Source organism: Prionailurus viverrinus, chromosome A3, assembly GCF_022837055.1.
Source record: "Prionailurus viverrinus isolate Anna chromosome A3, UM_Priviv_1.0, whole genome shotgun sequence".
Taxonomy (NCBI): Eukaryota; Metazoa; Chordata; class Mammalia; order Carnivora; family Felidae; genus Prionailurus; species Prionailurus viverrinus.
The window spans coordinates 29084957-29109658 of record NC_062563.1 but is presented as its reverse complement, the minus strand read 5'-3'; the positions used below and the strand labels follow the sequence as shown (position 1 = coordinate 29109658).

The following is a 24702-nucleotide window of genomic DNA, read 5'->3' as shown; positions in this document are numbered from 1 at the left end:
TTTTCCAGAAGGATGGACGTAAACGCAGAACGAGTCCACTGGAACGAGTCCATCGCTGTGACTTTCCCGTTGGAGCAGCTGGCCGATGCCAAAATCCCACATCATATACCAAAGCTGACCTGCTCTCCATCACTGCTACGGTACCGACCAGGCCTTGGAATGACGAAGAGCCAAGGTTTACCACGCGGGAGGTCACCTGCTCAGGTGCCTTCCAGGCTCCTTTTTTTGCAGCCTAGAAAAATAGAGGCATTTTCATCTTCCTCACTCTGCCCTATGGTGTGCCTGGGTGGCTCTAATCCATTCCTCCCGAGTCCCTAGACATCATTTTCTTTTACAAAGAAACAAAACACAGAAATCTGACCTGTGTATGATGCAGGCTGAGTTATAGCTTTCCCCGGGCACCTCTAACTGAAAGTGAAATTCCTTTAAAGTTGGGAAATTCATTGCAGTATTTTATGGTATTGATTTATTTTAAACTTGGCTGGCAGTTTTAAGGCCTGCCATGCCTCTGAATCCCAGAAATGCTGGAGGAGGTCTCCATTTCCTTTGATTCGGTAATACCACAGAGGACTCACTAGTGGAAATGAAAGGAAGGGCTGCGATACTGTATGTTGCTGCCCTAGTTTATCAAGACAGCACCCTGGGCGTTCTCCCCAGGTCCTGGGTCCACAGCGCATCTCTGGTTGGGTTTTCGCTACCAGAACCGTATCCTCTCTCCTCGCCAGCTGGGTGGGTCCTGTACCCAACAAAGCCTCGGTAAAGCTAAGGCGAGTTTCTGGCGAGCCCTGAGCTGTGACCTACTCGCGTATCACCTGGTTTACAAGATGCCTCTGAACTTGCCTTCGGGAACTAGCTCAAGGTACCACCTCCTCCGGGAAGCCCTCCCTCCACTCTCTCCAGGCTTCCTGTAGCTCTCCGGAGCCACAGCGACCACAACTAAGCACCCGTGTCTCATCCGCGCTGCCACACGGGTCAACCGCCAGGGGGCAACACTGGAGGCCAAAGGATCAACACCAAAAGTGACGTGGCCCCATTGAGAGGCACCAAATGATGACATCCTCTGCTTTAGTCAAGATTTACTAAATGCACTGGAAGTTTCGTCGGGGAGAAACCCAACAACTACTGCCATTTTGCTTTGGGTCCAGAGCCTCAACCGCCCAGGCTACTTCCACTTTTACTTGAGACGGGTTTCCACCAGGATACCTGGCAGATAGAACAGGCAACAGGTTGCTTCGGGTCACGTCGGAGTCCCTTCCGCACACTGGTGCCACAGACGGTTCCAGCACTCCCTCAGCGCAAGCGCCCTCCTGGCGGCCATCAGCGGCAGTGGGCTTCGGGTCTCCCACGGTCCAACCTTTGGCTAATTCTCACTTCTGCCTGCTCATGTGGCCTCTGCCTACTGCTCCCCGACCCCTGGCTAGGTGGGTGCCTCCCGTCTCCCAGCCTCGCTTCCCCCTGCCCACGTTGGAGGCCGCGGCGGTGTGACACAGGAGGAATCCGCACACAGGTGAGGTCACCCGAAGGGGCGGGTGGCGGCCAAGATCGGCCGTCAGACTGAACGCTGCCCATGGGCGGCACCGTGCACGAATGCCTTAGGGGTCACTGGTGCGGTGCTGCTTGGAGAGGGACCCTGTCATCTGCCTGAAAACGTCAACCCATCGAAAGCCGCTTTTGAAGAGGCTGCAGGAAGCAGAACGGAGCAGGGAAACCTCCGGTCGGACACCCTGCTTCAAATCCTGGCTCTCAGCACTTAGTAAGAGTGGTTCTCTGCTTCCTCAACTGCAGAAGGACGGCCGCCCGGGACAGGTACGCAGGTGCTATGGGCTGATTATATACAGAGTGTCCACTATAAAAAAGATGTGGAAAGTATTTAATTCAGAGGTGAGGAGAAAGGACAAAACCTCTGCTCAACACCAGTCAGGGGCCCCTCAGAGCAGGTTTTGATAACCAGGGGCTACGATCGTGGGTAGGAGTGCCTGTGTCCTGGAGTGGGGGGCGGGGGGGGGCAGGAAATGGGACTTGGAAGGACCCCAACCATCAGGCAGGCCCGCTTACAGCTGGATGATTACAAAAGCGATTTTGCTGTGCGCTGCCCAAAGGGATGCCGTCTGGGCTCAGAGGAGCCAAGGATGCCAGGGAGAAGCAGAATGTGAGGAACAACAGCCCTGGGGCAGGCCTGTCCCCTCACTGAGGCTTTGATGTCCTGAGGAGCTTCAAGGGACAGATTATCCCTGGGGGCCACCGGCCCCATTACATAACCCCACGGCTCAGCTTAGCTTCCTCCCGTTGATACAGCTGGAGCCGGGGCAGGGATGGCGACAGCAGGGGCAGAAGCCAGCCCCTCCCAGGGAACTGTCTGGTCTCACAAACACCAGCCTTTGTGACCCGGGGGAGCCTCCAGAAAACATGAGTGGACGGACCAGGCCCTGCGGCCTCCCTGTAAGCGGGTACCCAGGCCTGCCAGGTCCTCACAGTGAAGGCTGAGCTTTAATTTCCAGGGGAAAGGAGAAGCGAACCTTCTGGATCTTTGCTCCCGACCCCTGCAGCCCCGCAGTCCCGTGGAGTGCGAGCGGGGAGATTTCCATTTTACAGACGGGGACTCAAGAGGGGCTCAAGACTACAGATCTGCTTGGATCAAAGGATTGATAAACACCCACTCAATCTATTCCCCTTCCAGTGAGCTCTCAATTTTAATGTTTTTATTTATTTATTTATTTATTTTTTGAGGCAGAGAGAGACAGAGTATGAGCAGGGGAGGGGCAAAGAGAGAGAGGGAGACACAGACTCTGAAGCAGGCTCCAGGTCCTGAGCTGTCAGCACAGAGCCTGATGCGGGGCTCGAACTCCCAGACTGTGAGATCATGACCTGAGCTGAAGTCGGACGCTTAACCGACTGAGCCACCCAGGCGCCCTAGAGCTCTCAATTTTAAATAAGACCCCCCACTCTTTAAGGATCTAGGTCATCTACTTAGGGCAAGGATGGCGTTTCCCTCCTCCCATCCTCTCTTTGGAAGGGTCAAGGCTCCACCAGAGACTAAGTGGGATGAGCCTCTGGGGTGGGAGGAATCAAACGGACTCCAGTCCCCTCAGCAGTTAAGGCTTCAAGGACAAAGTGTCCTTCTTATCCCTCTTTGGGCTACCTAGCTGTTCACCAGCATGCAGTGCTTTCCTGGAGAAGAAACTAGATCCCAACTAGAACCTACTAGGTGTTCCTGGAGTACCCATATTACTCGTCTCAGCCTTCACTTGGTGTTCGTTTGCCAAACACAATTACAAAGACCCATGATTTCAGGGTGCCTGGGTGGCTCAGCTGGTTAAGCAGCCGGCTTCGGCTCAGGTCACGATCTCACCGTTTGTGAGTTCGAGCCCCGTGTCTGGCTCTGTGCTGACAGCTCAGAGCCTGGAGCCTGCTTCCGATTCTGTGTCTCCCTCTCTCTCTGCCCCTCCCCCACTTGCATTGTCTCTCTCTCTCTCTCTCAAAAATAAACATTAAAAAAAAGAAAAATGCAAAGACCCATGATTTCCATAGATGATTCAATGAGGCAATACCCCATATCGGCTGACACCAGGGACTTAGACCTGGGTTTAAGTCTAGACTCAGCTCCAGACCAGCAGTGACCTTTGGGAAGTCACATGAAAAGAAATAAATGAAATAATGGTCAAAAACACTTGGCCCACAGATGGCCAGTGACCACCCCCATCCTGGCCACCTTCGGAACTGTCCTTCAAAACCTACCCCTTTAACCTTAACCTCACATGCACAGGGTCTCCAGGTGGGGGTCCCATGGCCAGAAAGCTCAGTTTCATGTGTCTGCTTCCCACAGGGCCTGCAGTCCTATGAGGGAAGGGCAGGGCTTATGTGCTCCTGGATTCACAGCTGGGGCAGGAAGTCACCCTCAACTGAGAGGGGACCCAAATGCCTATCTGTCCCAGGTTCCCAATTTCCCCCTGACAACCCGTGTTTTAATTTACCCTCCGGGGATCCTGTTCTGGAAATTCAGCTGTTTAAAACGAACCACGTTAAGCATTTCTTTCCCATCTTTTAGTCTCCAGCATCACTTTTGATTAACTGGACACTCAGAATGGGACACAATTTGGGTAGGATTCTGCCAAAAGCAAACAAATGATCTGAAGAGATTTCTATAGCTCCGATGCGAACGAACATGCCGTTGCCTGTTAGATGATCTGGAAAAGGTTGGGAATCTGCAGAAGACCGTGAGGGGCCCCGCCAGAGGCTGGGGGACCGTCCTCTCAAATCTCACAAAACAAGAAAAATCTGAAGCCCGGGTCAAGGGGTCAACTCAGGTCATCCAGCATGCGAGCCCAGAGCCACGTCTTTGGACCACAGGCCAAGGATAAATATATCCTTTATTACTTCAACAATAACTTAAGCCGGATTCTTTTCTCTCCGATGTTAGGCAGCTACCAAGATCACATATGGAACAAAGAGTATTTTCTATGACCCTTCAGGTCACAGCAACATCTGATTTCCTTCAGCAGGCCTGAGCCACCCGCTCCAAGTAAATGTCACTCAAGGGCCCTGGCTTCGTCCGGCCCTAGTAACCGAGGCTTGTATAGGAGACAGCAAACTTGGACACGAATGTGGATTCCCTCATCTCACAGCACCCTCCCTTGGTAACATGGGCGGTGGCACGCAGAACACCAGTCTGGCTTACCCACTTTGGGTAAGGTTTGTAAAGGCCAGCTGGGAGGAAACGTTAGGAATTATTAAACATCTTTAAAAAATGACAAATAAGGGAGCGATAAGACCCACCATCGAGTAATCTTTAAAAATAGAGAAGTTTTCTGGAACAAGCAATTGGACAGAGTTGCCTCTGAGCCCAGCTTTGTTTAAAAAAAAAAAAAAAAAAAAAAAAAAAAAGAAAGAAAAAGCAATCTGGTAATCCTCTGAGGCAAGGCTACTAAAAACCATGGTCTTCGGAGAGGAACAGAAGACAATACTTTCGCCTCGAGCCAAAGTGTGTATCTAAAATTTAGCATTGCACTTACACAGTTTACACAGGGCGCTTGCACAACCTCTTGTGATTCCAGCCACCTCAACAAGAAATATCTATCGCATTTTATGGACAGTAAAACCTCAATAAGATAATTATGATCTACCCCATTTAATGGAGGATAAAATCCAGAGAGGTAAAATAACTTGCCCGAGGTCCCACAGCCAGCCAACCACGAAAACGGAACCACTTGGTCCCAGACGGTCCACCAGGCTCTTTTCAGAGGAGCCCTGTGTTGTCAACCCCAAGTACATGTGTTCAGTGCTGCAGAGAGCTAGAGCCAGGGGGACCCTGACTTGGACATTACTCTGAAATCTACAACCCCAGATTATGGAGGCGGTTCTCCATCATGCCGGTACCGGGGACAAGAGTGTTGCCTACACGTGGTGGGAGTTTGAGCCACGACAACAGGCCTAATGGGAAAGCTGGCAAGGACTAAGGACACACAAGTTCCCTGTCTTCATTTGGGACCTTGAATAATTCCTTCTTTCTAGGTCTCCAGCTGCCCTCCACACAAAACTCCTCAGGGAGAGACATCTACGCCCCCGGTTCTCCAAAGTGTGGTCTGAAGCGCGGGACTCCATGAAGCCAAACCTTTTCTTAGTAACACCGAGACACGTTTGCCTTTTTACTTTCCTCCTCTCTTGCATGTACTGTGGAGTTTTCTGGAGGTTATGTGATGAGGGACGTGGCACCAGGTTAAACATCAGAAGCAGACAGGAGAACCCAGCTGACTGTTAAGGCAGATGGTAAAAAGACTTGCAAGAATAGATAGAAAGCACGGCCACTCTACCAAATTTTTTTTTTGAAAATATTTTTCATCAACTAGGATGCTTACATTAAAGCGTAGCTGATTTTTATTCATTTGAAAAGAACACTTAAAACGCTTCTCAGTTTTAATTGTTAATTCTGCCAGTATCCATAGACAGAACCCAAACCAGGACCTCTTTGGAGTCCTCAATTTCGTGAGTATAACCGAGCCTTTAAACCAAAAACTTGGGAGAATCAATGGTCTATTCTCACTGTCTCCAACTCCTCTCATTTCCTCTCAAACCCACCCTCATCAGGGGTTCTCCCCATTATGCGCCACCAAAATTGCTGGTGAGCGCTAATGTCTTCCTGATCGCTGAAGCCCAAGGTCAATCCTCGGTCCTCCTCTCCCTCAACCCACCGCCACAAGGACCACAGCTGATTACTTCCCCCTCCTGATGTCTCATCTTCATCCGGCTTCCAGGACACCAGACCCAGGTCTCCTCTCTCTCTGGCTCCTTTCCTTCTCCCCAACCTCACTGTGGGATGGCCCAGAGCTCGGTCCCTCTTGGAAATCACTATGCCCGCTGCGGTGACTTGGCAGTCTCTAAATTTGTTATCTCTAGACCAGATCTCACCCCTGAACCCTAGACTCCTCTAGCTACCTGTCCCGCCTCTGTGCCTGGATTCCACTTAGGCATTCCAAACTTTCACACGACAGCAAAGCCTAACTTTCCCCAGCCAAACCTGTTCCTCTCGATGCCCCTCCCATCTCATTTGGTGGCAACTCCATCCTTCCAAAGGCTTCCAAGGCCAGAAACCTCTAAGTCATCCTGGATCCCTTTCTCTCATACCATTCGCTCCAGCAGGAAAATTGTTGGCTGACTCCAAAACTCATCCCCGATCCAATCTCCCCTCCCTGGCTCCATGGTTCCAAGCCACCACTCCCTCTCACACCTGGGTTGCTACAGTAGCCTCCTATCTTATCCCCTATCCTTTTAGGGCAGCAGCCACAATGATCCTTTCAAAAGATCAGTTCTCACACAGCTGAAGGACATACCCAGGACTTCCCATCTTCCCCAGGCACAAAACCCCAAATCCTTACAATGGCCTCCAAGGCCTACCCTAGTGGACTCCCAGTCACCTTTCTTGCTTCTGTTCGTACATTCCCCTCCCTGCTCTGCCCAGCTTCTGAGCCTTTATACTGACTGCTCCCTGTCTGGGATGCTTCCCCCCTCAGAAATCCTCATGACTCACTCCCTCCACTCCTAACCTTTACTCAAATGTCACTGTCTTGAGAGACCCACCCCGATCTCTTCCACTGAAAAGTACACCTCCGCCCTCCACCTCTCAGTAGTCTGATGTCCCTTGTCCTGCTCTAAGGCCCCCAGAGTACTGAGTATTTTCGAACATATCACTTATAAGTCCATCTCCCCAACAGAATATAAGCTCCACGACTGCCAAGAATATTTGTCTAGTTTATCTACTGACGTATCTTTGGTGCCAAAGAGTCCCGGGCAAATAGTTTCCCAATAGTATGTTGAATATGTGGAATTAGCTTCTCTGTCTATAAAACTTAAGTGGGGAGCAGGGGGAGGCTGCACAATAGTTCATCCCAACTCAAGCCTCCGATCCCTGAACTGGCCAGATACAGCTCACAACTATTGTCCTCACTAGCAGTCAGAGCCTGGGGCACTTTGCAGGGCTACATGCCCCATCTTATCTTATGTCAAGGTCATCTATTTCTCCTATCTGAAGGAATCACCCCTATAGGAGCTAAAACTGTGCCCTGCAAAATAGCACAAATCCCAACCGTGGCTGTGCAAATGGAGCCCCGATCTCAATCAGTTGCGACAACCCCACGATTCTAACCCACATTCAGGTCTCTTTTCCAATGACCACCGTCATCTTACTCCAGGGCAAACTTGAATTCTAAGAGCTTTTTTATAAGCGGAAGGGAAGAGATGTGATGGCGTGAAATACGACGAAACCTGGTCTAGCCAACCCTTTCTGGGCTCTGACCCGGCACTGTCTCCTACTGAGCTTTAGGGAGCACTCTTTCTCGGTGGGCAGTGGGGACGAACTGGCCTGGCATCTGGAAAGTGCTCAGGGGTTTTGGAAAGGATTAACCTGGTGACTCAATCCAGAAGTTCACGGAGAACACTGCAGATGTGACCAGGCTCAACTCGGCACTCAGCACCACCAACTAGCACTCTGAGAGTGATGAAGGGGAAGGAAGGGACTAAGAACCAACCCGGGTGACCGATGGCTCTGTGCCCAACGTGACCCCTGGGATTAGCACCACCCCTCATCGCCTCATCTCAAGGATTCAGCGAATTTAAGAGGAGCTTGTTTCCAACCTGCCCTCGTAAGAAAAAGAAGGTAGGAGGGAGGGAGAAATACACCTGCAACTTAAATTAGGACAGTGGAGAAATGACTTAACCCCCTGCGGAGTCGCAAAGGTGAACCAAAAGGCTACTGTGTCCCCCTGGCGTATCTGGCGGTCGACGTTCTTTTCCCTTCCCACAAAACTAGGCTGGACGATGTGAGCTTAATTCACATCTGACCAATCCACCAGCCAGCACTTGTGTCTGCTGCCACGAATCTCCCCAAATTTAGGAGCTCCTTGTGCTTCCACATCTGGCCAGCTGTCCTGCCAACCGCCTGCCCTGAAGACCCAGGCACCCTTCCATCCTCACGGCTACTCAATTTCAGGTTCAACGACATCCCTCATGGTGGGAATAAACTAATTGGTCCGTCTGGTCTCCCAGGCCCCAGTTCAACTCAACTCGCACGTGCCGGAAGTTCTTAATTGCTGCACTGCTCTGCTCCGCGGGTGGCTCCCAGATGCCTACTAAGTCAAGGCCAAATTCCAGGGCCCCTGGTGCCACCTGATTTCTGATTTCATTTCCCTCGCTCACACCTCAGACTCTGGTCCAGGTGAACTCCCACTGCCACTGCTGGTACTCTGGGATTTGCCACATAAGCTCCGTCTGCTCTCCTGGCAGGTCACGGTCTCTCTGGTTACCACCGGGCTGCTGTCTCCGCGACCCCAAACCAGGGGAGGTACTCAAAGGCGCTAGGCTGCCTGTCTTCAGGTCCTCTGCAGAGGCTAGTCCTTTTCCCTGCAATGCTCCCCTGACCCCCAATTCCCCAACTCCCCTAAAAGGCTCATTTCCCTTCCTATCAGTTCTCCTTTGTGGGAAAGCAACTATGGTAAGTACCGCTCAATGTTTCTCTCCCCAACTAAGCTGCAGAATTCATGGGGATGGGGCCATTTTCTGAATTTGCTGACCACTGCTACCCCAGGGCCCAGCACAGCACTCAAACGAAAGCCCGAATCAATCTCCTTAAATAAGCGAAGACTTCCGCCTAAGACTATTCACTCGCACGTCATTTATAGTCATCTAAAATGGAGAAAACCATCAGATGTCTAAAGCAGGAGAAAGGTTATGTTATGGCACATGTAACGGAATGCCAATGTTGGAAAACTGTACTTTCAAAGGATCACATGGGGAAATGCTCAGACTAGCGCCGAAAGGGCAGGAAACAAAGCGGTGCCTAAATATAGCACGCTCTAAACCGTGCAGAATTGCACGTGTGACCAGGAGGGATACCATCAGGGGTAGCGTGTATTCTCTGAAAAAAACCGTCCGTACCTCTTTTGCACATTTATTGATCAATGGATGAGGAAAAGGGATTTCTAAAAACCTTGAGACGCCGCTCAAATGCAACGTCCACTCGGAAAACCTCGCTAGACTTTCGGGCTCTTTCTTCCTCCACCCCACAGATCTCCTCCTCGTGACCTGTGGGGGGTGGGGGCAGGGGGGTCTCTGATCACAAGCACTTTGTGGTCTTTCACCCTACAATCTGCCCCCCCCCCCCCAACTCCACGGGGCTCCCTCAAGGGCCCAGGATGAAGGATCCAGTCCAGGAAGTGTGCATGCAGAGCAAAAAGAGTACACTCACCTAGTTTCAAAACACTCAAGATGCTTTGCCCTGAATTTTAAGCAGCACATGTGACCTGGTCCATTCTGGTTTCAAGTTCAAAGGCATCAGGCCGGTCCTGTGGGTTAGCAGCTAACATATCTTTCAAGAGCTGCTTGATCCCCTCAGACATGGAAGTCCTGCGTTTCTGGGGGATGTGCAACTCCATCTTTGGGTTTTCTAGCAGCGCCTCGCCAACAGGGACGATTTCGGTCCCCTGTTTGATATAGGTCCCCAGGAGCTCCTTCTTGGTCTCAGAGTCAATAAAAGTGATTCTTTCTATCATTGCCCAGATGATAATGCCCAGGGCAAAGATGTCGGCCTTGGCTGTGTAGTGTCCCTCCCAGACTTCGGGGGCCATGTAGAAGTCGGAGCCGCAGGCTGAGGACAGCCAGTATTTATTCACATTCACATTTTTGTGGTCTTGATGGCCCTCTTTTCCTCGGGGGGCTAACCCAGCACAGACCTTGCTTAGTCCAAAGTCTGCCACCTTGAGGATGGGGGTGCCAGACCGCTCCGTGATGAGGATGTTGTCTGGCTTTAGGTCCCTGTGCACGATGTGGTTTTTGTGCAGGAAGGCAATGGCGCTCGTGAGCTGTAGCATGAAGCTTTTGTTGGTAGCTGGGTCCGGCCTCCGGGACAGGACGTACTGATTCAGGTCTCCACCTTCACAGAACTCCATGACAAACCAGAGATAGCAGGGCTCCTCAGCATAACCCAGGATCCTTTCTCCTAAATCAAAGAAGACCGGAAAGAATTTGAGTGCCATGGACACATTCGCGTCACCGGTAAGGCGACAGGCACGCGGCTCAGGAAGGGAAGAGTGACACGGGTGACAACGCTCCGGTCCAAGAGGACCCGCCAAACTGGCACTGAGCCAACACCGCACAAGCAGGCCCATCTCTAAGCACGCAGGAGGAAATCAGGGTCAACAAGGTAGGAGCGGCACGGGCTGCAGGGGCGGGTGTTAGACACCCGGCTCTGGAATCACCCGGCGCCTGGGTACCAAGGGGCTTACTGCTGGCTGGTTGGATGAATAACCAGGAGGCAACTGCCCTCGGTCCACTTGTCCAAGTTTGCTTCCGCTGCTTCACTTGTAAACGGCCACATGTAATCACTCGCAGAATACCTATACCGGCACCTGCCATTCAATTCGGTATTTACCACCGCCCAGGAGGTGGGAGGAAACAGCCCCATCTTACGAGATGAATAATCTGAGGCTCACAGAGACTTAAGAGTCCAGGGACTCAAATGCGTGACTAGGAAGCCATGGTATCTCATTACTGTGCCTCCAGACAGCAGCACGCCCCCACAGCTTGCGGGGCTGCGGGCCAGACAAGGGCAAGTGTGCACGGAGGCCATCAACGGTCTGTTCATCCCCTCCAAGCGAAGGACCTTTCCCCCCACCCCGCTCTCCTATAACCGGCGAGGCTCTTGTCAATGCACTTAGAATGGCACCACAATTTTATTTCAGAGGCATACTCCAACCAGAGTTTCCTGCTCACCCACATCTGCCCAGCACAAGCTAGTTATATAACAGGCCCCTGTCTCCATAAAGTTTAGCTTCAGGGACGTAACAGGTATCTAGAACGGCAAGTATCTTAAGCACCTGCATTGAAGTCAACTTTTACGAACAGGGAAGGGTGGGTGGGAGTTGCCAGACCTGGGAGTCAGGAGGGAGGCGGAAGACTGGAGTTACACCTAAAGGACAGGCAGATCAGTGGGGATAAGAGAATTCTAGGCTGCGAGACGGGATGGATAATGGAACACAGGAACAAACCGTAAACAGGAAGTCTGGAGGAACAGTGGGGTCCAAAGTAGACGAAGGAGTTAGAATCAAACTGTGTCGGCCGGAAACTCCGGCTCTGCCTTTCCAGAAGTCTTTCCTTTGGACCCAAAGAAACTCCAGGAAAGCTGGTGGTTGGCATCTACCGACAAATCCCAATGTTCTTTATAAAGCAATTAATGGCCCATGGAGTCCTTTGGTGGAAGTTACTTGAGGACTGGAACTGCCCCCAGAGTCTAAAGAGGCAGATGGCTTATGTTGCTGATGAAAAGGCTGGGCCCACGGGGGGTGGGCATATGGGTCATTCATGATTGAGCCAATGCCCGAAGACAGTCCTCAGATCCCTACCAGTGTCCCCACTCCCCCGGAAAGCAAGAGTCACACCTCTTCACGCAGCCTCCACCAAGGCAGAGTCCCCCAGAAGCCGCCACTCTGGGCGCTCTAGGGGGAGGCAAGACCGATAGATGAACAAGGCAAAAGCTCTAGGTTTTTGACCAAGATCGGTCAGACCACACTTCCCCTGTAATTATATAATTTGTTTAGATTACTCACAATCAAAGCAATACAGGTAGAACCAGTTTAGGGCAGATGGGTGTTGTTGTTATTATTATTTTTTTTAATTAGCTTGTTCCCACCTCCTCATCCTCTTTCTAGGTCACTGGCTCTGATGGGCTGAGGTTCTTTATCTGAAAACACTGCAAGATGATGCAGTGATCTGAAGCCCAAATCAATCCAGACTCCAGAGTAAAGACTCATAAAAAGGAGGGCAAGAGAGGTTTACTGGTGGTACAGCCAGAAAGGAAGCGATTAAAAAGCCATCAAATTCCCTCGGCAAGGGCGACCATCAGAAAACAGTGAAACTTTTTCACTGAAAGTGGGGAAATAGAGGGTGGGGAATGGTGATTACTTTATATACAAAGTTGGTAACCACGGCAACTAAAGGCAAAAGAAAACAAGTCAGCAAAACAGTCTACACTGTAGGTCCAGGTTGGAAGAACGGCGGTGGGGGGGGGGGGGGGGGGGAGGGTACCTAAGTGCCCTAAGCAGGGGATGGGGGGGAGGGGAGGGGGGTAGACGGGCCCCAGGACTGAAGAGCTAGCACTGGGGGAATGATCGAAGCCCAGAAGGTGCTACAGGGGGGGCTGCTGGATGAGAGGTCAGGACGAAGCAGTCTCAGAATCAGACACAGACAGCATCAGCGAGCATGACAGAATGGAAAACTGGGGAAGGCGGCTACTTGTCCCAGACGCAAGAAGCCATTTCCCTGCACAGGCACGGGGCCGTGGGCTCCTTTCGTAAGAAAACCACAGCATGTATTTTCACGCAGGAATCCCCAGCTGCCTACTCATAAACATAAGAGAGGCATGTGAGAATTCCAGTCCTTTCCTCCGGGAAGACTGCCTACCTGAGCCCCTACCTACCTTACAGCAAGAGGGAGGAGGGAGGGGACAGGGCACTTGATGCATTTTAGTGGAGATGCAAGGCCGGGCAAAGAAATGGGAAGGGTTAGGAGGGGAGACTTAGAAGATGAGGAGTCTGGTTTAGACACCAGCTCTGCCCACTGGTTAACTAGGTGGTTCATTAGTTCAATGGAAAACAAGGAGGGCCGGAGATACCATGGAAAGATGGCTAGAACCGTGGGCAAAGGTTGGGAGAGATGGCCGAACCCCTCTGAGCCTCTGCCTCGTCTGCCAAACGAGAGGGACACCTACAGCACATATTCCTGGGAGTTAAGTCTCAGGCAAAAAATACACTTCGCAGAGCCTAAGATACTTTGGGGAAAGGACATCCTAACCGTCAGTAACATCCCTCCTGGGCCTCAGCCAAGTCCGAGGAAGCCACCGATTCCAATAACCCCGGTGCTGTAGGCCAGAGTGAAGCTCCCACATGTTAGGACCCTGGAATCAGAAAATGAAAAGTAGAAGATTCTATTGTGTTGCTCAGGTTCTTACGAGCCAAACCCATGTTCTAGCCAGACCAGATGGTTTTGAGGTGCTCTCTCCCTATAAGACCTCCCCTCTTCCCAGATCTCTGCAGGTGCATCTGAATGCGTACCTTTCTTTGGGTCCTGCCTGAATGCCAACCGACTGGATGCCTGCCTGATCCCCCAGTAACTTCCTTCTTCCCACCGGCCACCGCCCTAGCCTTGTAATTTACCAGCCCTAGCCTTGTAATTTACCAAGGTGACTGCACACCGGGAAGGAAAAAGGCTCAAACCTCCAGGGATTACCAAGCACGGATTCCCGGAGACACATTGCTGGGGTCCACCAGTCAGCAGGGGGCTCATGAAGGTCAGGTGATCCAAGGGAGCTTCGGCGCCCGTCCATCTCCCGGAGGGCCCAGCGGTCACCAAGCCACCCCATGCTTACCCCCAATTTCAAGATGTGTAAGTGGAATACACATGCGCCGTCTAGTAGAAACCCCACATGAAGCTTACAGCTCTTTGAATGGATAGAAACAAAAGTAAATTTTGTAATTCCTTTGGTGCAGCCTGACAGTTCTGTAAGGTGAGGAGTTAAAAATTTAGCTACCCCAAGGAGGGAGAAAAGACTGGTACCTGGAACTGTTCAGGATTTGGGAGAGGCCGCTGGCCTCTGGGTCCCAGGCACCATTTAAACGTCAACGTGGGAGCAGTCTCATCTCTCCGGACACTGTCTTATAAGGTGGGGAAACTAAGAGGAAGGTTAAGTAACTTGCCCAAGATCCCCGAAATGACTGGTTGGGTAAGATGTGAACCTCCATTGCCAACTCCTTCCACCACCCAAGGCTGTCGCCTGGGTCCCAAGAAATGCAGCTTGATTAAAGCGAGACAGGCCCACTTTCAGGATAGTTTGGTTACCCTCCCCTCAAGGCCAACAGCCAGGAGACCACCACATAAACTCTACGTCAAAACGTATGCTAAGCCACAGCTCACAGGAAGACAGAGAAAATGGGAGGGGAAAAAAAAGTCAAGCAGGTGTCTCCTATCTCATTACTCAGGGGAATAGGCACTGTTGGCATCTCCCAACAAAAATGGGGCCTGCTTTGTTCAGAGACTTGAGGCCAGTAGGCTCAGCATAAGGGTAAGTCAGCGTGAGCTTTGGGACAGCAGCAACCTCCTAGAAAGGGATACAAAATCCCCAGGGATTTAGAAGCCTCTACCCAAAGCTACCTCCAGAAGTTGGATCTCCTTGCCCTAGTCCATTCCATTTAAACATTTCCTGGGCACACACTGCTGGTCAGACACCGGCCCCGAGATAACCAGTGGTCTCTGCCCTCGCAAGGGATTCTCGTGTTTTGATGTAGAATGACCAACCGCAGCTAAGAGAGCAAGGAATAGGCCAAGGAAGCGAAGCGGGAAGGGTGGTTAGGAGAGAAGAAAGACAGGCTGCAATCACTCAAGAGCAACCCCTGAGCTGGGTCTCCAAGGATGCAGAACGAACACACCGCACAGGGCGGGTGTGAGCTTGCAGCAAGGGACCCAAGGAATCTGGGGGTCAACGCAGAAAACGGAGGAGGAGGTGGGCAGCAATGAGGCTGGGAAGGATGCCTGAGTTGGGTCCAAAGAACCGGTGTCTGGCCAACTGAAGGATTTGAACTTCGGCTCTAAGAAACAGGCAATAAAGGGGCGCCTGGGTGGCTCAGTCGGTTGGGCGACCGACTTCAGCTCAGGTCATGCTCTCACAGTCCGTGAGTTCGAGCCCCGCGTCGGGCTCTGTGCTGACAGCTCAGAGCCTGGAGCCTGCTTCGGATTCTGTGTCTCCCTCTCTCTCTGCCCCTCCCCTGCTCATGCTCTGTCTCAAAAATAAATAAAAACATTAAAAAAAAAAAAAAAAGAAATGGGCCATAAAAGTTGTTGGCAGATTTTAGAAGGATATACTACTTCCTGAATCTTAAGTCACTGATTTGGAGACATACCGTTTACGTTAAGACGTACGGGCTGCGGACAACCCTACCACACGCGACTGTTGAAGCTGGGTTCTGACCGCCAAGATGGCAGGGGAGGGGAGAGAAGGGCACGGAGGGGGAGAGGGGGAGGTCTCGGGAGGTTTAGAATCAACAGAACTTAGGAACATCACCCGTCCTCCGTGATGGAAAGGAAGAACTGAGAGAGAGCTCTGGCCAACCTTCTTCTTACTCCGAACCCCTATCTACTTAGACCATAACTGTATCCCCATTTCCGGGTGAGGACGCTAAGGCTCACGATTACATTACTTGCCTGTGGTCTCACAGCTAGTAAGAGGCAGGGCCCAGTCTCTATAGCCTGGATTCCTTTTTAAGTTTAGTTTTGAGGGAGAGAGAAAGAGTACGCGTGGGGGAGGGGCAGAGAAAGAGAAAGAGAAAGAGAAAAAGAGAAAGAGAAAGAGAGAGAAAGAGAGAGAGAAAGAGAGAGAGAAAGAGAGAGAGAGAGAGAGAAAGAGAGAGAGAAAGAGAGAGAGAGAAAGAGAGAGAGGGAGAGAGAGAGAGAGGGAGAGAGAGAGAGAGGGAGAGAGAGAGAGAGGGAGAGACAGACGGACACAGAATCCGAAGCAGGCTCCGGGGTCCGAGCTGAATGGAACCCCTGGCCGTTCTACACCCCCTGTGGCGCAAGGTCACTGTTAAGTTCAGGAACGTATGCCCCCAAGGAGTTTAACGTTCACCATGTCCCTAGTGTTGATAGACCAACCACGCAATTTTCAGCGGAGCACTAATTAGGATTTTGACAAGTCTTCAAGATGCTCCATCCATGCGACATAAAAAAAATCTCACTCTAGGAATTTATTCTAAGAATACCAAAAAGACAAAAAAAAAAAAAAAAAAATCCTATGGCCGACAGCAGCAAGAAGGGCACAGCAAGTGCCCAAAGCACCAGAACTGGTATTTGATACAACAAAGTAAAAGTGAAGGACTGGATGGGGCGCCAGGGGTGGCCCAGCCGGTTGCACGCGTCCCACTTCGGTTCAGGTCGTATCTCGCGATCCATGGTTCGAGCCCCACTTTGGGCTCTGTGCTGACAGCTCAGAGCCTGGAGCCTGCTTCGGATTCTGTGTCCCCCCCCCACCTCTCAAAAAATGAGTAAACGTTAAAAAAAAAAAAAAAAAAGTGAACGACTGGAAACAAGAGCCCAAGAAGGGTTAGTGGATAATTATGGTATTGCCGCTTGGCTGAATGCTTTCAAGGGTCGTGTTATACTTCTAATTTACTTAAATAAGTCAAAAGAGGAGGTCACATACCACGTCGGATGCCAAGTTTAATACAAAATTTTAAAAATAGAAAGTTATAATTTTTTCTAAGAAAAAGGGTTAGGAAAAAAAAAAAAATCGAGAAAGATGAACTCCCAGTCTCAATGACCTTGGGCTGTGTCAGGTTACTATAAGGAGGCTGGGTCCAGTATCAACACACAGGGTGTGTTCAAAGTACTTCACAAGATTAGTCAAATGTCATTGTGCTCTGGACAATCAACCCCTGATGGTGACTGCCAAGACAAGACACAGCATCCTACAGAGGCCAAGAACCCAAGAAGCCACAGGCCTAACAGAAAAGGACAAGGGCTGTGGAGCCAGCCAGGCCCAGGGTCGACGCCCCCACTCTTCCACTTACATGGCTACGTGACCTCTGGGCGAGTGTTGTAAGACCCTATGAGTTGGTTTCATTTCCATCAACTGGGAGACATCTACCTCCTGAGGCTATTGGAAGGCTTAACTGTGACACAGGAAGCATTCTGCATGGTACCCGGATGCCAGAACAGACAACTACTGGGCGTTAATTATATTCTTGTGTCTGGACACCACTGGTGGCCCTCTGACAGTCATAAGGCAGCGTGTCAAGGATGCGGAGATTGGAAAGAGCATCTGGATGTAAATCTACAGCTGACCCTTCGCTGATAGTACTGGACGAGTTACTTGACCTTCACAGATCCGGATTTTTCCACGTAGGAGACTGTGTGTGCCTCACACACAGTAGGTGCTCAGTAATTGGGCGCAATGAAGCCAGATGAGAACTGTGAGAGGCTTACAACAACAGCAAGGAAAGTTCCAGTAGGAAGCATGCAGAATATGCACATTAAAGACAACTAGGTAAGGGTCCAGAATTCTGGAGTCACTAAGGACTCTACCAAAGGCCAAATCGGAGTTGAAAGCGAACGGATGTTTTATAGGGGGTTGAGCAATTCTTAGGAATTTCCACTATAAAAAGCCTACCCAGTGCAACTCAATTAGCCAAAACTCTCGATTAAGCAAGGGCTGTTCCCGTCTCCCGAGGCCGACACCTACAATTCCCAGTGCACACAGAAGGCAGTCAGTAGTGAGGGAAGTCTGCGCGGTTGTCTCCGGACGTTCAAGAGCAGACCAGAAGGGAGGTAACAGGGTCCCCAGCAGCTGAGACACGGGGGAGGCCCCAGTAGAAATCAGCAGTGCCAAGTACTGATTAGTACATAATTAAAAACAAACAGTAGCCATTAGTTTCGGAGTAAAATGTGATTATGCCCATTTAACCACCAAGAAAAACAGAAGCGCACCCAGAACTTAAGCCACCTGTCCCAAGAGCGCGGCACAGCTGGTCAAGGAGAATGGAGTCGAGCCCTAACGCCCGTGCTTGGTTATTTGCTTGGCTGTTTTACACCGCGCAAGTTCACAAACTTCAGTCTCCCCACTGGTAAAACGGGTAATTACAGGACTCCTACAGTAGAGAATTCAGAGTTGCTTTCTAGGGGTCTGGCCTAAGGTTTTCCTAGGCACTCAACAGGCTGGGGCGGGGGCAGCTAAGACCCTGGCTTCCCATCCCACAGAAACTCTGGCCTCTACTCTAGTCTACCTTCTCTGTTTCCCCCGTGTCTCCCCACTCCAGAGGGAACCTCTGCCGTTTGCTAGGCTACCCATCACTCACGACCTTGAACTGCGGTCACTTGGGCCTGTGTCTTCTGCACGCCCCATGGAGGGAACTTTGCAAAGCCTCTCCCAATGCAGTGCCTGACTCACCGTCACCACTGGGCATAGACGCACAGACAAGACTTCCCAAGGACCTAGATTCCCACCCCTGTGAAGCCACCTAAAGATCTCTTAATACAGTAAACATGAAAGTTGGTGAAGCAGAACTTGTGTCTTACCAAGACGGCATAAGCCAGACCCCCAGCTTTTCCAAACTTATTTGGTTTAACAAGCCTTGGGTTCGTCCTGGAGATTATATTATATTAAAAAATATATATTTATATATTATATATATAAATATATTTATACATATAAATTTATTTATAAATATAAATTTATTTATTTACATATATAAATTATATATAAATTTATATAAATATATTTATTTACATATATATACATTATATATATAAATTTATATATGTAAATATATATATCTATATATACATCACTTGTTGCTGTTTGTCAGAAGGATCAGCATGTGCATTAGAGTGTGCCAGAATTTGAGTTTAGGTTGACAGTGAGTCTTAAGTCTTAGACTTGTCTGCCGTCTCCTAAGCGGCAGCCACCTTGAACTTAGTTTTAGGTGCATTTGGGACAGGGTCCTTTGGCAATGGAAACAGGGGATAAAAGCAAGCTGTTGATGTTTTAACTCCTGTTTTTTGTGAAAAGTACTAAAAAAGCTAAACAAGGACATCAACTCATCAGCCAAATAATTTACAGGATTGTTAATCTGGTTTAAAAAAGCCTAGAAGGCTGGTTTGAATGCTACCACTAACTCTGTAGGGGGGCAAATCCTCATTTCTAGGCTTGTTTCCGTCCACGGACTCTGGAACTTCTGTTCTCTACTTACCACAGAGACTTGTTTGGTCCATGTTCAGAGAGAAGGGAACGACATAAGACATAGAAGCTACCAAAAAAAGTTGGACAGAACCAAGAACTACAGTAAGTTTCTCTTTCGACATTGGATTTATAGGTCAAATGATTAAGACTGTAGAGATGCCTACCGTGTATTCACTAGACAGCAGATACTGAAGGGGGAAAAACCCAAACTATTCTCTATTTGGCCCAACTGTGAAATAAATCCCCTTTACCTATCTACACGGTCCTACGCATCCTTCTTTCAAGCCTACCTTCTCCGCCAACTCCTGGCTAACTCTAGATTATCATTCCTGTTAATCCTGTGCAACAGTCTGTAGAAAGCCCTCGTTAACCAATTTACCTTTTCCTCAGGTGACCCTGATTAGCACTTAAAGTCTTCTACAGGTCCTCAAACTTTCCCAATTTAGGTTGCTTTGGGGGCAAAGATTGTCCTTCCCCACCCCCCCACCCCCCACCCCCCCCCCCCCCCGCAATCCCCAAAAATGCTACTATGGGGACTAAGTAAAATTATGTAGATTTGGTTCAATTGAGGCTTTAAAATCAGATTAACACTTTTTTGGCCTATTTCAAAATTAGTCTAAATTGCAGGAGACTGGGCAAAAGGTGACCGCAGAAGAGTCTGTTTAATGACAGGGTTGAACCAGATTATCTGTAAGATTCCTTCCAGCTCGGACATTTCTGAGTGATAACAGCATACTGCAGCGCCCCAGGGCAGTTTAAGACTGCAAATTTTGGAAGCTGAAGGCAAGGAAAGCTTAACCTAGAGTAAAGTGGGCCTTTTTGTTCTTTACTTTAATACTAATAGCGGAAAACAATGCCTATTTACAGCTTGCTAAATTTACATTTGACATGTAAATGTCAATGTTAGTTTCAACAGCTAGGTTGTCTACATTTCCTTTATTGCTCTGAGCCCAGAGGGTTACCCGACCCACAGTAGAGGCTCCCACACTTTATGGAAGACTCCCTACCACTGAAAGGGACAATTAAAGTGTGTGCCCTAAAGCAAAATTAATTTCCTTTCTCTAGACCAGTTTTAATTCACACAAAGAGGTAGAAAATACCAGTTTTTCCCTCCACCTGGTGTTATGGACAACGCAGACAACAGGATGGGTTCCATGGTCAGACAAGTTTTTCAGAAACTTGAACATGAACACAGTGAATCTCAAGAGGGATGACAGAGAATTCAAAGTGTGGACTGAACTTGCTGAGGCTGCTAGTTCCTCCTGACCCGAGCACTTAGGGACATTCCCAGAGTGCACCGCAAGCTTCAGGACATAGGCACACTTATCTTACGGATAGAGGAATGCTCCCCACAGGTTTTAAACAACTTGTTGTAGGTCTCATGTAGTGAGTTCAGACAAGCCAGGACTGAAAGCGAGCCTAACGCCAAAGCCTATGGTATTAACCACCAGACTAGGCTGCGGCCGTTTACCATGGAGTTTTGACAAATCCGACATGCGAGAGAATTCGAACAGTATCTATAGGCAAGGAGAGGAAGTCAAGACTCCACACCCAGGTGGAAACTTCGAGATTGGTGTCGTTGAACGGAGGGTAGAAGGGGACCACTGGCAAAGTGTGAAATCCCACATTCCAAGGCAGTCCTGTATCATGGAAATCCAGACTATCCAGGGGAGAAGACAGCCTCAGAACGGAAGCGAAGAGGGAGCAGAACACAGGTAAACTCAAATCTCCTGGAAAGTCTTTTCAAAACAAATGTCTTTACCCTGGGGAGACAGGGTGGGCTTTTTAAGGTGGGAGGCAGGGCTGGGCATAAAAAGTGAAAACCTGTTTTGAAAAATAGGACCCCAGGTGATACAGATCATGTCCCTCAACCCACTGTCAAACAACTGAAATGGGACAGAGTTCTCTTGGGATGGGCTGTAGGAGATTAAAATCAGGCAAAAGCTTCAAATAAAATGCCCTATCCAGCCCCACCCCAAATCCTACCCATTCTTAAAGGTCACTTCCACCTTTTTCTCTGGGGAAGTGAGGGCATCATTACCCATTTCAAAGAATCTAGGCCTTGAATCAAGACACATCTGGGTTCACTGTCACTTAAGCTCTGAAAAACTGTAAAGAAACCCAACTTTCCTGTACAAGCTGATTAACCTCATCAACTTCTATTTGTTCACCTCTAATCCTTAGTTTCTTCATTTATAGAAAGAGGAAAGGGTTTACCTTTAAAATCCAAAGTCTAGGACCTAGCTAGGACTCAGATTGGTGACCTCTCCCTTGAGAAGGTCTCCTAAGACCTTTCTAGCCCAGCTGCCCTCTCCTCTCTGAAGAGATCCTTGGCTACTTGGAGTCTGAACAAACCTGAACACTCAGCATGAACTCACTCCCTAACAGCAGCTAAAACCCAAAAATTAGGATTAGCCCTCCCATGACTGCAAAGTTCCCTTGCCTCCCTGGGGCCCCATCTTCACTACGAAGAAAAATACCCCAGACAGCCAGTCTTAGGGAGTTAAGAAAAAGATTAAGTATGTAAAACAGAGGAAAGGAGGAAAAATGTGTAACAAGTTAGGTGACAGCTCTAGGCCCTCCTGGGGGGTTATTATTCTGCAGGACCCAGAGGACTTAGCCAGGGAAACCCACCAGTGTATTTGACTGTCCTGGGATGGGCTGAGGGGTCCCCAAGGAAAATGGAACACTAGAAAGTTAAGAGTTTGGGGGTGGAGCTGGAGGGTGTCAGGACATTTGGAACCAGACAGGGAGGAGGTGTGGGTGGGTCCAGTAAAGTTCTTTTTGTTTGCTTTGGGAGGGAAAGAGAAGAGGCCCTAGAGAGGGGGCTGTGAAGTTCTTGCACCAACTCTGAACCCAATCCCCTTCTGGCCCTGTGGAACTTCCAAGTGCTAGAAGTTTAATAACAGTTCGCCTTTATTGAGCACTAAGATAATAGTTAGCACTTAAGGGGCCCTTTTTACGAAAATACCAGCTCACGTGTGCACCAGGGGCTGATCCCGGGTCCTGAGAGGAGAAGCGGGCCCAAATGCCTGGGCCCTGGGAAGGAGGGTGTGTCTGGGCCCAGGGTGACAGGACCAGGACCAGGGCCTACGGGTCTAGGGGTCAGCCGGGGCCGAGCCATCCAGGGGAGCGGGTCCAGGCCCCATGGGGGCGGGACAGCCGGCGGCGCTCCTACCTTTGAGCGAGGTCTCCACCAGGCGCAGGTAAAGCTGCGAGCTCTTGTTGCCGTGGCTCATGCGCTGGGCTAGCCCGTTGCGCTGCAGGACGCACTCCTCAAACTGCACGACGTTCTGGTGGCGCCGTTTGAGGCTGGTCAGGGCCCAGAATTCGGCCAGCGCCAGCTCCACGTTCTCGGGGGCGTCGCAGCGGATCTTCTTGACCGCCACCCGGGCCCCGCTGCGCCCGGCCACTGCCTCGTAAACCACGCCGTAGCTGCCGCGCCCGATCTCTGCCAACAGGCTGTACCGCGGCCGCGCCGACCCGCCGCCGCCCTCTGGCCGCCGCCGCGCCAGGTAGGCCTCGCCCGGGGCCTCGGCTGCCACCGGATCCATGGCCTGGGCCGCTGCCGGCCTCAGCTTCGCGCTGGGCGCCCGCGGCACAGGGCTTCGCCTTTTCCGCTCGGGGCTTTGTGTACCTCTGCGGGCGCCGTCCTCCTCCCCCGTTTCCATGGCTGCGGGCGGCGGGGGGAGCAGCAACGGCGCTGCCCGGGTCCCCCCTGCCTCATCCCTCCGTCCGGCCCCGGGACGTGGAGGAGCGGGACCTTGGATTGTGACCTGCGGACGAAAGGATTGGTTAACCAACTAGGCCGAAGCAGGGAGGCTAGGAGCGCAGGCCGCAGGGCGTCCCACCTCCTCCTTCTCCTCCTCCGGCCGCCGCGGCCCCTTTAAGACGGAAGCTGCCGCTGATGACTGAACAGGGGAGGGGAGGGGAAAGCGGGAAAGACGAAACCACTAGGCTGTGGCTCAGAGGGGGAACCGGAAAGAAAAGCAAAACATCCCCGTCTTCTCAGCTAAACTGTCGCCTAAAAACAGAAAAAACAAGGACCAGAAGTCTTTACAATTTAAGAAAATTGCCTTAAGAAGCAATTCTGACTGTGGAAATCTTCTTCCCTGCCTGGTCTCCTCTGGGATACCCCTCCCCGCATCCCGCTTTAGGTTCTCCCGGGTGTAAACAGTCCATTGAATTAAGCCAGAGCTGAGCCCGGCGGACCGACCCAAGTCCCCGAGGGCGGCGGGTTGGGTTAAAAGTTCCGCGTCCCTGAGCCCGCCAAACTGGGGGCCCGATTGCCCTCCCCAAGCGCCCGAGGTGATGGGGGTGGCTCCAGCCTCGGCGCCTGTTGTGACACCGCAGACTGCGCCCTTACCTGGCCGGCGCCCCTCCACTTCCGGGCGGCCCGTTTCCCCCCTGGCGTCCCGGGCTGGGGATGGTCCGCTCCCGGCCAGGGCTGCCTCCCGTACAGAGCGGCGCCAGAGGCGGCGGCCCGGGCCGAGTGTGCTCCGAAGCCTGTTGCCGCGCGGGGGGTGGCAGCGGCGCTGGCGGGGGAGAACCGGGTGTCCGGGCTCCCGCGGCTCTCCACGTGTTCGCGCCAGCTGAGCCCTTTACATAACCTGTTTATATAAGCCGCACCTCCCGCCCGTACTCGGGCCAGTGGGGGCTCTTGGTGGCCCATCCCCCGGGAGGCCGGTCGAGTACCGCGCCGCCTGGGTCTTGCCAAGGTCGACAGAGCAGCCGCAGCCAGGCGCACCGGGCACGCCGCGCCGGGGCCCAATCACAAGCGAGAACACCCAGCCGACAAAAAATAGGCGCCAAATTCCGCGATCCGCTGCGTCCTCCTGGCCTCCGCGGCCGACTGCGCGCCGCAGCCCCCTCCCTCCTCGCCCTCGCTTGGTGAAGTGGGGCTGCGCGCAGTAGGCGCCTAATAAATACTGATTGGTTGATTGGATTGGTCGGTTTGATTGATTCATAGGTAGTGCCTGGGAACCGCCCGGCCTGGGTTGGAATCCACACCCTGCCCCCCATAGCCCCTTGAGTCTGGGTAAATCATCGGCCCGTTCCGTGCCTCAGTTTTCTGTTCTGCAAAATGGGTGATTGGACCTTACCTTGCCAGTGTTGATAGCGCCAAATGAAATATATATAATTTAAATGCATATATTAAGAGTAGCAAAATATATATAAGGTGGCTAATAGGATGCAAGGCTGAAAGTGCTAGTTTGTTCACTGCTTTGTACTCCAGTGCCTAGTAGGTGCTCGTTAGTTTTAAGCTGAACCTGTACTAATTGAACTCCTGTAATGTGCTAGGCACTGTTGTAAGTCGCTGCGGAAAGAGCAGTGAACAAGTCAATCTCTACCTTAGTTGAGGTTCTAGGCCCCTGGAGGAGACAAACGATGTGGGTGACCTTGTGCAAGTTAATTAACTTTCTTGTGTCTTTAGTTCT

The 24702-nt window shown here is 51.0% G+C and overlaps 1 protein-coding gene across 5 annotated transcripts in view; it reads right to left on the bottom strand.

Moving 5' to 3' along the window:
* Positions 1-23996, bottom strand: part of STK35 (serine/threonine kinase 35) — a 43607-nt gene extending 19611 nt beyond the window's left edge. For 4 of the 5 annotated variants that reach the window (XR_007151118.1, XR_007151119.1, XR_007151117.1 and 1 more), the window contains exons 1-3: positions 23631-23996; positions 22443-23040; positions 9734-10483 (exon numbers count right to left, since the gene is read on the bottom strand). Coding sequence is in view for 2 of the 5 variants with exons in the window: in XM_047853926.1 (XP_047709882.1) it covers positions 9771-10483; positions 22443-23040; positions 23631-23936 (1617 nt within the window). In the remaining 3 variants the exon portion in view is untranslated. Of the gene's footprint in view, positions 1-9733; positions 10484-22442; positions 23041-23115; positions 23162-23630 lie in introns of those variants that run through there. The other variant, XM_047853928.1, reaches the window with a different exon arrangement.
* Positions 23997-24702: the final 706 nt, after the last annotated feature.